This window comes from Branchiostoma floridae, chromosome 10 (assembly GCF_000003815.2).
Source record: "Branchiostoma floridae strain S238N-H82 chromosome 10, Bfl_VNyyK, whole genome shotgun sequence".
NCBI classification, from domain to species: Eukaryota; Metazoa; Chordata; class Leptocardii; order Amphioxiformes; family Branchiostomatidae; genus Branchiostoma; species Branchiostoma floridae.
Genome location: NC_049988.1, coordinates 3,342,365 through 3,357,380, shown reverse-complemented (window position 1 = coordinate 3,357,380; position 15,016 = coordinate 3,342,365). Strand labels below are relative to the sequence as shown.

The following is a 15,016-nucleotide window of genomic DNA, read 5'->3' as shown; positions in this document are numbered from 1 at the left end:
CTGTTTCTTTGTCGTCTTTCTTCTAATTATATACGTGTTGTGTCTTTTTTTCCAGCGCTGTGAATCTGTGAAAGTTTTAGCTCTTTACTATACAGTAGAAGCCAGTTAATTGCACAATGGATTACCACACACTTCTGTTATTTGCACAGAATCCCAAAATCCTGTGGTGGTTTGATGCAGATGTATAACTTAATTGCGCCACCTGGATAATTGCACTAAATATGTTGGCAAATGGGATGTGCAAATAAATGGCTTCTAAGTATATATGTTAACGCTAGTTCGGCTTTATTCGCGGGGTAACCTTTATCTGTTGTATTTAACACCAGGGTATTTAGGAATATCAAGTAGACTGACGGTGGTCTCAAACTGCATTATATTGAAACAAAAAAAGCAATTTGAAACCAAGTTGTCCATCTACGTGATATCCCTAAATATCCTGTTTTTAGGTACAACGGATATAGGTCACCCCGCAGTTAAAGGTGAAGTAGCATTAACTAGGAACTCTCATGAACTTTCATGCAAACACAAAATACAGATATCGGAAAATGAAAATTCAAATTGTTATGGTGAATATAACCATTAGTGTGTAGTAAGAGATTGTTTGTTTATGATATGATTATTGTTTGTTGCAGGTTTACATTGTTGTGACCAGTCGAATGACGAACAGTGTCAGGACAGGTGCAGGCGTGTGCTGGTCACCTTGACCAGTGAGCAGGAGATAGTGGACGGACTGATCGAGGGGTGTGGGGACCCCCTCCCACAGGACCCCCTCTGGCAGTGCTTCCTCTCGGCGTCAGGTACTCACACACAGATTTTCTTTCTTAGAGAACTATTGTAAAGTTGAACTTGTTGCCACCAAGTACAATAGAGGTACCCTCAAAGCTTTAAACAATGCTTATAGCTAGATCACGCCGATGTTCAAAAGGTTAGGTGTAACGTCAGGTAGTTCAGTGTAATATAACCAGCTGCTGCCGCACCATGTCTCTGTGCAGTTACACTGGCTGTACCGATTGAGATACTGTAGAAGTTGGTGTGTTACACCATAGGGCAGTTGTACTGGCTACACAGATACAGATACAGAAGTTGGTGTGTTACACTGTAGGGCAGTTATACTAACTATACAGATAAAGATACAGAAGCTGGTGTGTTACGCTGAAAGGCGGTCTTACTGGATATACAGATACAGATACAGAAGCTGGTGTGTTACACCGTAGGGCAGTTATGTAGTAGTAGATTGGTTTATTCATTCATTTCAACAAGAATGACAAATTAAAAGCGGTCTTGCAGCCCAAAGGGCTGAATTGCACTGCTTGACAGTCTTTTTATATATTATTTTACACAAAAATGATTATAGGATAAGCAAATGCGAAGTATACAACTTATTACAATTTAAAATTCAAAACAATAATACGCAACACCGTCGTTAAAAGTAAGTTAGAGCTATTTACAACAACAATCATACATTGGTGGGCTATGTGTTGATCAAGCGTACCATATATGGGACGGCGCTGTTTCTATGTCGCTCTGTTCTACAATGAACCAAGTCCAAGTTGTTTGAGGAGCGAGTCTGTCTGCCACTAATATTCTGTCTGTCCGGTGGCAGGAGATGACGGTACTGGCTGGATGTTAGAAGGGACTTTGCAAACTTTAGTGTCAAGTTCTCACGCCTCTGGTGAAGTGAGGGTAGGCCGAGCTGTGAGCAGGCTTCAGCATAGCTGGTGTAGTTAGCTCCCAGGATTATCCGCACTGCTCTGCGTTGGATTCTCTCGAGTTTGTTGGACAGGGATGTTGTCAGTCCGGGATGCCACACCGGTGCAGCATACTGTCCGGTTATACCAGCTATACAGTCATCCTGTATACAGTACCTTTTGTTTCTGTTTGTTTGCATAAATGGTAAATAACTGTTCAGTTGGCTAAATTACGTGTAACACATCAGTTTGTGCATTAAAAAAGACCAGACTTATATGTTTGATTTGCATGCACCAGAAAGGACCCATACTCTTTATCGATAAGGAAGCTGGGTTCATTAACATACCTGAAATACAGCTTTTCCTCGATCATGGGACCTTCAGTGTATGTCCCCTCCAAGAGTCAGTCATATGCCAAAGGTCCAAAACTAGTCCTTCTCACTTGTGAGTAGAGTTGGAAAATTGGTTCAAAGCCCATTTTCCAATGGCACGTCTTTCATTTGGACCTGCTCTGGATTGGAACCTAGAACCTTTAGATTCTCGTCTCCCGTGCCATCGCTGTAGCCTAAAGCTTTTGTATGTTGTGTCCACAGCTAATAATGGCCATGACACAGAGGAGGTGATCCCAGTGACAGGACTAGATGGTGCCAAGCTACAGTGTTGTTCCAAAGCAGCCACATCTAGATGTAGAGACCTCTGTGTGAAGGTAGGACACTTCTTCTTGTTGAGGCGCAAATTTTCATACTTTTTGTAAAATAGAAACTTTAAGGAGGTAGAGGCAGTACCATAGCCTTTTCAAGGCTGTAGGGGCAGTGGGTTGTCACCCACCGTGTCTCAGGCATGTTATTTGGAGGGGAGCCTAAATTTTTCCTTCCACCACCTTTTACCTCCCCACTATACTATCATAATGTCGAGTTTATGTCATACCCAGAGGAAGGAAAACAAATTTTAATGCAAAATGCACCAGAAGTTGTAAAGATTTGGCGCCACCAAAGAAAAAATTGCAACGTCTGGTATTTGAATTTTTAGAATGGTGTACTTAGCACATGCAAAGTGGGTTCAAAATATCAGCTTGTTTGATACAAGAGAAACCTGTTTGATAACCCCAAATATCACCTGGTCTGGAACACCTGTATCAAATGTTATCACGCCCCATGTACAACATACCTGATGCCTTGTAAAGTGTCTAAAATGAAAATGTCTTTTTCCAGCTGTACAGCACAACTTGGGCCACCTCCTCCAGCTGGAACCAGTTCTATGCTGACTGCCAGTACCACCCTTCTGAGGAGGTTCTCATGCAGTGTATAGCAGATGGTAAGTTGTCATTGCAGTGTCCTGTCTGATATGTGGGCTAGTAAGGGTAAGAAACTCTGCCTTTGAACCTAGAGTTTGGGAGCTTGAATCCTGTCACTCACTAATCTTACAAAGGAATGCAGCCCTTAAGACAAAACGTTAAGCCTTGCGTTGTTATGGGAGTTTCTCTTTTACATTGAATCTACATATACTGTACATAACTTTCTGAAATGTGACTGTAGTGTACTGTATTGTTACTAAATATCTGGGCTCTTGAGTTTATCGTTTTTGTTTGTATTGCACCCCCTGCTCTGCAAACTACCTCATGTCATAACACACCAGGTTTGTACTGAACAATGCATTTCTGTATATGTGCAATCTGTACAATGTATTATCTAGACAGATTTAGCTGACTTAAGTCTTTGATTGTCCTTGCAGTTCAAGAGCCATGCCAGCTTGGTTGTTCAGAACTGAACTATTGCACCAACTTCAACAACAGGTAAGGCTGGTTAATTTTTTTCCCTTTACTGTCAAATCTCTAATGACTTGGTGTATTTGTTTGTTATTTTGTTCTTCATTCTTGAAGGGAAGGCCTTAGAATCTTGATGTTCAAAACTTACTTGAGTGTATAAAAAAGGATGTCATTTTTAGTGACATTAAATCGAGCTTATTAATAAGATTTTAGTTTTTTTTGTTCCTCGGCAATTATCATATTAAATATTTCAATCAATCAATCACCTTTAAAATCGATGTTTGATAAAATCATCAGACAGACTGAGTGGAAGAGATAATCGTTAGAAGAATGACAGAGATATTGTTACAAAAATTTGCACCTGACTACAAGTTGAACACAAGAACCATTCATCATAATGTGTATTATTTCCTGCCCTTAGACCAACAGAGTTGTTCCGAAGTTGTGCGTCGCGTTCTGACGAGGATGCGGAACAGTACATGTCAGACTGGCAGGGGGGCATCATCAACATGCCCGTGATGAGCATCCCCGTGAGAGATGTGCAGGAGTGTGAGCCTGACATGTGGAAGGCCATCGCCTGTACCCTACAGATCAAACCCTGTCACAGTCAGTCTCATGGAAACAGGATCTGCAAGTAGGTTCTTTTGTAGATCAGGGTTCTAGCTAGCGTTCGTTCTTCCGTTCTGTGACAGAATTTTGCCACTAGGGATGGACAAAACTTTTGCCCATTCCAACCCTTGTGAAATGAAATCCCTGTGGATTTTTTTCATCAAAACAGATGCCATTGAACCAAGCTGAGTCTATCAGCAAAATTTGCCCATCAAAATACAGGAAATAGCCTTTCAGAGGGTCTAAATTTCAACATTTCCCGAGACCCCCCAATGATTGTCGCACAACGGGATTTCCAGTAAAAAAATCTAAACAAGGGATGGAAAAAAAATCAACATGCCGGTGATGAGCATCCCATGAGAGACGTGCAGGAGTGTGAGCCTGACATGTGGAAGGCCATCGCCTGTACCCTGCAGATCAAACCCTGTCACAGCCAGTCACATGGCAACAGGATCTGCAAGTAGGTTCTTACCCTAGAGAACACCGTCACACTCAACATGAAATTAACCTTTTTCCCTATTGTCCCAGAAGTGTCCCAAAAAGAAATTCCAACTGTCTCTAGGGACACTTGTACAACAAGGTATTTTTTTCTTGGATCGGTGTACAAAAAATGATGTGAAAAAAATCAGTAGAACGGATATTGGAACCATTTGAAAATGAACAGGTTAATCTGTTAGGCATTCGAGTGTTTTGGAGCTTACCGGTCCAAGAAAATACATGTAAGAGGAGTGAATTCAAGGAGAGTTGATAGTCATTTTTATACCAAGCTTGTACAGTCAAACTTGGTCTTAAACAGAGGCAGTTAGTTTTGTTTGTATGATGCGGATGGGATTTTAAAACAACAATGAGCATCCCTGTGAGAGATGTGCAGGAGTGTGAGCCTGACATGTGGAAGGCCATCGCCTGTACCCTACAGATCAAACCCTGTCACAGCCAGTCACATGGCAACAGGATCTGCAAGTAGGTTCTTTTATGTAGATCAGGGTTCTAGCTAGTATTCGTTCTTCCGTTCTGTGACAGAATTTTGCCAATAGGCAATAGGGATGGACAAAACTTTTGCCCATTCCGTCCCCCTTGTAAAATGAAATCCCTGTGGATTTTTTTCATCAAAACAGATGCCATTGAACCAAGCTAAGTCTATCAGCAAAAATTGCCCATCAAAATACAGGAAATAGCCTTTCAGAGGGTCTAAATTTCAACATTTCCCGAGACCCCCCAATGATTGTCGCACAACGGGATTTCCAGTAAAAAAATCTAAACAAGGGATGGAAAAAAAATCAACATGCCGGTGATGAGCATCCCTGTGAGAGATGTGCAGGAGTGTGAGCCTGACATGTGGAAGGCCATCGCCTGTACCCTACAGATCAAACCCTGTCACAGTCAGTCACATGGCAACAGGATCTGCAAGTAGGTTCTTTTATGTAGATCAGGGTTCTAGCTAGCGTTCGTTCTTCCGTCCTTTGACGGAATTTTGCCACTAGGGATGGACAAAACTTTTGCCCATTCCGTCCCCTGCACATCAAACCCTGTCATAGCCATTCACATGGCAACAGGATCTGCAAGTAGGTTCTTTGTGTAGATCAGGGTTCTAGCTAGCGTTCGTTCTTCCGTTCTGTGACAGAATTTTGCCAATAGGGATGGACAAAACTTTTGCCCATTCCGTCCCCTGCACATCAAACCCTGTCATAGCCATTCACATGGCAACAGGATCTGCAAGTAGGTTCTTACCCTAGACAATGCACCTTTTTCACCCGGTGGCTACGACAACGATCGAAAAGAGGCCAATGTGGCAAACAAAAGAACTGTCCATCATGTCCACTGTCCCAACTGTCTATGTCATCACGAGCATCTGTAAATAATGAATGAATGAATGAATGAAGACCTTTATTGTACAGTTTTGCCCAACAGAGCTAAGTACAGGGAAATAGCCCTTGCGTTGTATTGCAATATCTGGAAACATTTGACCACAAATGGTGCATGCTGGGCCGCGCCCAGCAAAAGAGAATAACCACGAGACGTTGGACCCTGTAACATTAGTCGATTTCGGTTTTTGGACCAAATCTGCCATATTGACATACAAATTGAATTGTGTTTTTTTTACATTGAAAAAAAGATAGACTTGAATACTTTTTGTGATGCCTTGAATTTACAAATCTCTACATTATCGATATAGCTCTGTATTAGTGGTATCAATGACATTTGGGCTCCATGCTCCACATCCTCTACCTCAAATGGTCAACTGAGTCTTTCTGAAGAAGGCTTAGTGGTTGAACAGGGCTCGAAATACTTTTTTCTGCATACCTGCACTGTTGCAGTAACATTGAAAAATACCTGCACCAGACAAATTTTACCTGCACCACTCTGAATTCAGAAAGTATGGATCATACTAAAGTTGTTGAGAAACCATTGCTATTTTTTCTTTTATACTTAATAGGTGGTAACAGTCAATGCAGCTAATAACAATCCACATACACCTACATCTACATCATGGGACATTTATGTATAAAACCCATGGCAGTGCATGGACCAGTGCAGGTTAGGTGCAGGTAGACACCAGAAATACCTGCACAGCTCCAATTTTACCTGCACTAACCTGCATATGCAGGTGATATTTCGAGCCCTGATGAATGTTTGCCTCTATGTTGCAGGGCGGACTGTGTGAACATCCTGACCAGGTGTGGTGACCAGGCCCGCTTCCCCATGGGTACCACAGTGGACAGTCTGTGTAACGCCCTGTCTCCCCAGGACGAAGATGACCACTGCATCACCCTCGCACCATACCTAGGTACACAAACCAGTCAGACATTCTTGCACGTACAGTCAAACCTGTATTAGGGGCCACCTCTACAGAGGGGCCACCTGTCCATAGTGGCCACTTTTTGTCGGTCCCTTGGGTATCTTATCTACAAGTTGTCACCTCTATACAGAGGCCACCTGTCTATAGTGGCCACATTTGTCCGGTCCCTTGAGTGGCCGCTATAGACAGGTTTGACTGTACATGATGTTGAGGCTTGATGGCAGCTCGCCAGTAGTTTCTATCTTTAGGTTTGCCACTGTGTAGGTTGAGGAGATGAAGATCTTTGATTTGATTTGATTTATTTTTGCTTTATAGAAAGAAATACAGCCAAACTAACCAGAGGCTATTAGTATTATCAAGGGCTAGCCCTGGTAAGAATACAATATACAATTATAACAGCATTCCGTTTACCAATACAAGTAATATTACGAGTATATTCTATTTTCATTGATTACCACCGTGTGAATGCATGAATGGTCATTGTGGTGGTCTTCCTTAGCCAATTCTCGTTCTCCATTCTATAGAGATGGTTGTTAAATTTACTGGATTCCTGTACACTATGTAAGGTGTATTAGTCTTTTTACGAGTCATCCTTTTCTATTCAATAAGTACGTAGAGATTTATTTGAAATTCAAACTGTTTTGTGTTGTGTGTTTGTAGTTCCAAGTCAGCACATGAGTCGGCTGGACGAGGTGACGAACCCATGTAACCCCAGCCCCTGTATGGAGTCTGTGTGTCACGTCAACAGGGCCAGGGAGAACTGTACTGGGTCCTCCTGTCCACAACACATCTGTAAACAAGGTCAGTACACTACAAGCTGCTAGGGGGCTCATACTAGGGGGTCACTTCTTCCTGTGCAGAAGAGCTGTCTACCATTCAAATTTGCTGACCGTATAGACCAAAAGATACGAAAACTTGGAGTTCTGCTGCAGTACCATAATAAGCTGTTTGGGGGCCCAAAATCTTATCATCTCAAGGTCTCATCAGCAGATACCCACATACACATACCAAATATGAAGCCAAGCCATCCGGGCCTTCTTGAGTTTATAATCTACACTGTGACATGAACGCTGCCAAAAACATTATCTTCTTGGCATTGGTAAAAATGGCTGCATTTGGTCAAATAGTTATGTTGAAATTTAAGTATTACAGGTTCGGCTCTCTGTATTATGTGTATTATCCTATCATTACTTATTTAGTATCTACAATGTAAGAAACATTAGGAGACAATATCAAAACTTTTGCCAATTCGATGTCTTTGTGAGCATCCTTTTTGCTGTTTTTTAAATTCTTATTACATATTGTGAAATCATTAGGTGCAAATATCAGGTTTATGCCATGATGGATTGATATATTATGCTATAATCATTAATCTTATCTATAATGGAGAGAATGGGAAATGGTTTGGGTTTTCATGCAGATCCCCAACTTATGCTATTATCCTTTAGGCCTAGGAAAAAAAATGTCGTGTTTCCTGTTTCCCTACCTACCCTAAAAAAACCTGCTGACCCTAGACTTTTTTTTTTGGGCAGGCAGTGGAGTCACATAGCTTGCAGTTAGAATTTTTATTCAGCCTGCTTCCTATTGAAGTAAAACACTGCTTGCCCCATCTAATGAAGGATAAATGTATCTATTATGCACAAAATTAAAGTTTGACATTGAAAGACAAGTGTCATCATGCATTTCAGTTTACTTTGTTCAACTGTATTGCAATATGTATCACTAGAGTTTTGGCCAGCCTAAAAAAAAATAAAAGAAAAAAAAGATAATCCCTACCTACCGACCCTAATTTTTTCAGGACTGAAACAGGAAACACAACATTTTTTTTCCTAGGCCTTATGCAATAGTGTCTACTGTATCTACTTTCCTCTGTCATCACATGACCCAAATGGAAGTGTGATCAGAAAATGTTATATTTTGTTGTCATATGATTTTAACTTTTTGCCTCCCTGTCTGTCCCTAGGTTGTCCAATGGGAGAGGCGTCAGACTATGTGGTAGCGTCAGGTGCGGTGGTGAGGGTACCTGTGGCCAGCGGAGACCCAGGCTGTTACCGGGTGTGTCGATGTGGGGGGACAGATTAAAGGTAAGAGACTGTACCACCCTGTCATGTATCCCCATGGACACATGCCTAGTGGGGGGACAGATTAAAGGTAAGAGACTACCACCCTGTCATGTATCCCCATGGACACATGCCTAGTGGGGGGACAGATTAAAGGTACGGGATTAGAAATGGATTTGTCATGAAAGATGACAAAAATCCTTCTTGAACTAGTTGAACTGTAAATTCCAACACAAAAATTGGACTCACCCAACAATTTTTCGACTGAACAGCACCAGCAGTCTTTGACAAGGAATGAAAAATCCACTGCTGCCGTGGCGTCATGTTATGCAGATAGAACATGTGACTCAGTGAGCAGTGGATCATAGGTTGCAGGAAGTCTATGGCGCCCACCGTCTCTGTGGATGATTTTTCTCTGGTACAAAAAAATTATGACCCTGGCATGCCTAGAATATACCAAAACAGAACATCTGCTACAGTACAATAGAGAGGTGCTAGGGTACAAAAGTGCTGTATCATAGTTGTGACTGGCTATGATCAGTTGTACATATAATTAACACTGTTTTTTCTCATGCTCTTCATTTGAATGTCTATTGTATTCTCTTTTCGTTTAAAAATACTACTTTTAACCAAAATATTTTTTTTTGTTTTTCCAGACCATGGCACCAGTTTTGAGCTGGACTGTAACATCTGTGCATGTTTTGCCGGAGAGCTGACCTGTACTAAGAGACCCTGTCTGTCTCTGGGTAGTACAGAGGAGGAGAGGAGGAGATACACAGGTGGGGTTTTTGTTTTAGTCTTTAACATGGTGACCTTGTGGCTAGGGTTGTAGGTAGAGCTGTGTACCTAAAGAAATTTTACACAGGTTTAGGTACAGGTCCGGACCTTTACCTGTACCTAAACAAGTTTGATCAATTATCTGTAAGTTATAACTGTCTTCTTTAGTGAGAAATTGTCATACTTGTATGAGGATTTACATCTTTGAACCTCAAAACAAAGGTTTCTTAATTTTCAACTGCACAATTACCACAATTGTCATCTTTGATTTTTAATTTACTTATCTCTAGTCTCAGAAACTTGTGTTCAATAGTGATGTAGTTTGTTTCTAATAGGTTCAGGTACAGGGACACAGATGTTTACGTCCTGACCTATGCTTACCTAAACCTTTTATAGGTACGTGTATTTAGGTACACAGCCTTAGTTGTAGGTTTGAATCCAAAACAGGTCCTATAGTTATGCAGTGTCTATAGGAAAGGCACCTGACACCTATCCTCCTGTAGGTTGAAGGCCACACCTCTTCGGTGTTCAAGAACCTACGTATAACACGTGTACGCTTCTCAAGAAGAGTTTATGTAAGGGTTCATATTTGTGTTGGGACTTGCTATAGGGATTCAAACCGAGAACCTGTAGATTCTAAGCCAAGAGCCGATTTAGCTAACCACACAAAATCAGGCCACATTGCCACCGTCTTATCATCATGGTAGAAAGAGACATTGGACTGTTAGGGACTACTTCAATGTCTGCCATGAAAGACAGATCATAAAAGATCTGGAAAAACTGTACTATGTATTTTACCGTGTAAACCGGATGTATAGTGATGATGATCATCTGCACACACATGCACACCTGTCCTTGGTACAGAATACCATCCATAGACCATACACAGGCCTAGACACCTGTCCCTGGTGCTGAACACCATCCGCATACAGGTAAACACACTTGTGCCTGGTGCTGAACACTATACATTCAAAGACCAACACACTTGTGCCTGGTGCTGAACACCATCCATACAAAGGCCAACACGCCTGTCCCTGGTGCTGAACACCATCCACACACAGGCAAACATACCTGTCCCTGGTGCTGAACACCATCCACACACAGGTTAGCACACCTGTCCCTGGTGCTGAACACCATCCATACACAGGTAAACACACCTGTCCCTGGTGCTGAACACCATCCATACAAAGGCCAACACATCTGTCCCTGGTGCTAAACACCATCCACACACAGGTAAACACACCTGTCCCTGGTGCTGAACACCATCCATACACAGGTAAACACACCTGTCCCTGGTGCTGAACACCATTCATACAAAGGCCAACACACCTGTCCCTGGTGCTAAACACCATCCATACACAGGTAAACACACCTGTCCCTGGTGCTGAACACCATCCATACACAGGTAAACACATCTGTCCCTGGTGCTTAACACCATCCACACACAGGTAAACACACCTGTCCCTGGTGCTGAGTACCATTCATACACAGGTAAACACACCTGTCCCTGGTGCTGAACACCATCCATACACAGGTAAACACACCTGTCCCTGGTGCTGAACACCATCCATACACAGGTAAACACACCTGTCCCTGGTGCTGAGTACCATCCATACACAGGTAAACACACCTGTCCCTGGTGCTGAACACCATCCATACACAGGTAAACACACCTGTCCCTGGTGCTGAACACCATCCATACAAAGGCCAACACACCTGTCCTTGGTACCTGCCCACTAACCAAGCCATTTTGTTTTGATTAAGATGTGTTGATTGTTTATTGACTGTGTGCTATATTGTACCCAGGCCTCCCCTGTAACTGTGCTGACCAGTTTGTACCAGTCTGTGCCCACAATGGCAGAACCTACCCGAGCGCCTGTTTGGCAAGGTCAGTACTTTTTTTTTTTTTTTTTTTACTCAATGGTCACCACGTAACAAGGCCTGAAGGCCACTCAAGGTTACGGGTTACATGATTGGAACTGTAACAGCAACTCTTCGCCCTAGGTCAGAAACATCATGATTGAGACCAGCCCAATTGCTCACTATGAGTGAAGACTAACTGACCCAATAGGCGAAGCAGGGGTTACGAGGGCTGCTCGGGAGATTCCCTACCCCTATTTTGGCCGGAATGGTTTGATCCGCTCGGGTGGATGTTCGCACATGTGGCGGGTTCTTTAACGTGCATAGGGTATGGCTCTCCCCATACACGGGACCTCCATTTAACGTCCTATCCGAGGGACGACTCATTTTTCACTTGAGTAAAGTGAGGAAAGTCGTGGAAAGTGCCTTTCCCAAGGGCACAAGACCGGCAACACGGCAGGCGGATTCGAACCGGCGACCTCTCGGTCACGGGCCGAATACACTACCACTGTGCTACGCGGCCCCACTGTTACAAGGTCAAGATTACTAACTGAAGCTTTTGAATTTTTTTTCTTCTTAGTGTGCAATTTCTTGGTTACTTTTTACCTGAATAATTGTTGTCTTGTGTTACTTCATGTGTTTCAACTGTAACCTCTAACTTGATTTCTATTGAGATTGTAAAATTTACTTGCGGCAAAGTTAAGAGAATTTACTGTATTTTTCGAGGCCCTTTTTCTAATCCTTAGATTCTGAAATTTACCATTTTTAAAGTCACATCATGACTTTGAGTCAACCTTATAGGATACTGTTAATGCAGAAATGTTCGCGGTGGATTAATGTTCGTGGTGACCACTTTACCGCGAACTCAAAACCACCGCTAACATTTTTCTATTATAGCATTTAGACTGCCGTCTATGGTGTTACCGCGAACTTAAATCCACCGCGAAAAGTCCTTTTTCCCGCTACCGCGAAATTAAATCCCCGCGAACTTAAATGCATTTACAGTACTTGGTCTCCAGTCAAAATCACTTTTGTACGAAGTCTGAATTCCTTTTAAGGTCGATTATGTAACATAAGGACAATATAGAAGGAAGATTTTCCTCCCATTTCTTAACATGGTAAGTTAGATCAACACTATAGAATTTCATGCCAATATTTATAGGGAGGGAGGAAGGGTCTAGTTTGAGATGGTTTCAGAAACTAAGCAGACCTAATGTTTAGCTTGTTTTGTACAGTTCGCAAAAACCCAAAATATAACATTATAGTCACATATAAATATGCTGAAAAGTGTTAGTATCTTTGCAGGGCTCGAAATTCATTTTTGGGATTAGGTGCACTGGTGCACCCAGCCTGAAAAATTGGGTGCACCAAAAAATTTTGGGTGCACTACTTAAACTTAAGTAATAACCTAATAATAAAACTTAGTTACATTTTAGCTATCAAATTCTTAAACAAGTACCATGACAGACATTTTTATTATCTTTCTAAAACTTAGATGTCAAGAATATGATGTATACTAGTATACTTTGATATCTTTACATACATAAACGTAAGAAATATTTGGGTGCACCCTGTGCACCCACAGAAAAAAATTGGGTGCACAGCTCCAATTTTGGGTGCACCTGGGTGCACATGCACCCAGTATTTCGAGCCCTGCTTTGTATATGTAATTCATATGATGCTTATGTTCTCAAGAATGTTTTCAATTTTTGGGGCAAAATGTTATATAATGGGCCTTTAATCTTGATTTTTTTTTCCGTAGATGTGCTGGGCTTTTGGATCACCAGTTTGAGTTTGGAACCTGCTCCTCTCTTCACCCATGTCAGCCTGATCCCTGTCCAGCAAGCAAGAGGTACAGGGGTCTAGCCAGCGTCCGTTTTTCCGTCAATTGACGGAAATTTGCTGCGTCTGACGGAAAAATTTTAAAACCAATCCGTCAACCTTGACGGACAAAAATCCTTGGTGGAAGCTACAGGCGGCTTGGGGACGCCATCCACGGCCGTAAAAGCCACACACTGTTTGTTTTGCTATTGTTATGATTGTTGACAATGTGTGTCGGCGCCCTTTCGCATACGATAATCTCATCAAAACCCGTTTTTCAAGGTCTCGGTTCAGTCCTTCTAATTAATTATCGCGGTTTTCTCGACGATTGTAATTGGCTGACGGAAAAAAATTTCGAGCTGGCTAAAGCCCTGAAGAGGTACCTGGTTTTTAAGAGTTTCTTTATCCAGGGTTCTAGCCAGCGTTGGAGTCCGTTTTTTGTCCTTTGATGATCTACAAAACAGTTAAGGCCTGAGCTGGATTCCTTGAGCAATAGTACAGTGTGTGCATCAGTTTCTTAAAGGGGCATTCCACTCCACACGGGAGTGCTATTTTCCGATAGATATTCATTTTAGGAAGTGATAACTGCATATGACTTCACATTATACGATAAAGTACCAAGTTGCTCCGCATGCCTCAAAAGCATTCAGTCTTCTACTAAACTCCCCAAGTACCCTCTAATTGAATAAATCCTATGGCTGAATACAATGCAGAACTTTTAGGTAAGTTTACCAAAATAATTTCAGGTTCGCTAAGAAATTTTGTATTGTTCTTGTATTCTTTGCTATCTTAAGAGAAATTTGCCTTCTCTGTGTGCTCAGCGTACCTCATTTATTCCAAAAATATGTACGATAAACAAAGTGTCTATGCCTATAGGGAATGCATGGGTAGGGTCTGCATGGGTTTAGTGAGTGTCATTATTGTTTTATAAAGCACACATCACGTAATTCATCCCAAGGTGAATTCCACAAAATTCGGCTGATTATGTATTCATTGACACATTATTTATTGGAAAACAAGACTCCCTTCTGGAGTGGAATGCCCCTTTAAAACAGCCTGGTACACACTGTTGATTCTTGTACCTGTGTTGTAGGTGTATCCCCAGACCTTACACACTGTTGATTCTTGTACCTGTGTTGTACTAGGTGTATCCCCAGACCTAAGGTCTGCCTAAATGGACTGGACCAACAGCACTGTCAGCAGTACCAATGTGGTAAGTCCTGAATCTTACACCAGTACGAGACAGGTAAAAGAACAATCACGTCTTGCAGGCTTTTAGCTAGGATTTTATAATAGGGAGTCCAAACTTATTGATGAGTTGTGGTAAGTGACTATTGTAGGGGGGGGGGGTGTCTGGGGGCATCCACCTTCCATGGAGTTTTTGATGATTTTAAGTTAAGAAAGTGCATTCTTAGGTATCCCAAGAGGCAAACATACTGTTCCAGAGGTCACAGTAGAAGACTGCGACCACAGATGACCTGGTAGCATTTCTGGTCAATCAGAATTTCATGCTTGTCAGACGATTTTCTCCCCAGTATGAGGGCGTCCAGGGGCATAAAATTTCTTGTTATTCTAAGAAAAGTGTGTCCAGATGACGCGTTGACGCATGCCTGGCTAAAAGCCTGATGTCTTGGTACAA

The 15,016-nt window shown here is 42.1% G+C and overlaps 1 protein-coding gene across 1 annotated transcript in view; it reads left to right on the top strand.

Moving 5' to 3' along the window:
* The window catches only part of LOC118423884 (reversion-inducing cysteine-rich protein with Kazal motifs-like), a 28,236-nt gene that overhangs the window by 8,496 nt on the left and 4,724 nt on the right, over positions 1-15,016 (top strand). The window contains 13 exon segments of the mRNA XM_035832198.1: positions 633-797; positions 2,282-2,394; positions 2,900-3,002; positions 3,420-3,480; positions 3,875-4,087; positions 6,711-6,847; positions 7,520-7,660; positions 8,823-8,938; positions 8,941-9,010; positions 9,576-9,698; positions 11,503-11,584; positions 13,319-13,408; positions 14,523-14,590. Coding sequence (XP_035688091.1) covers positions 633-797; positions 2,282-2,394; positions 2,900-3,002; positions 3,420-3,480; positions 3,875-4,087; positions 6,711-6,847; positions 7,520-7,660; positions 8,823-8,938; positions 8,941-9,010; positions 9,576-9,698; positions 11,503-11,584; positions 13,319-13,408; positions 14,523-14,590 — 1,482 coding nt within the window.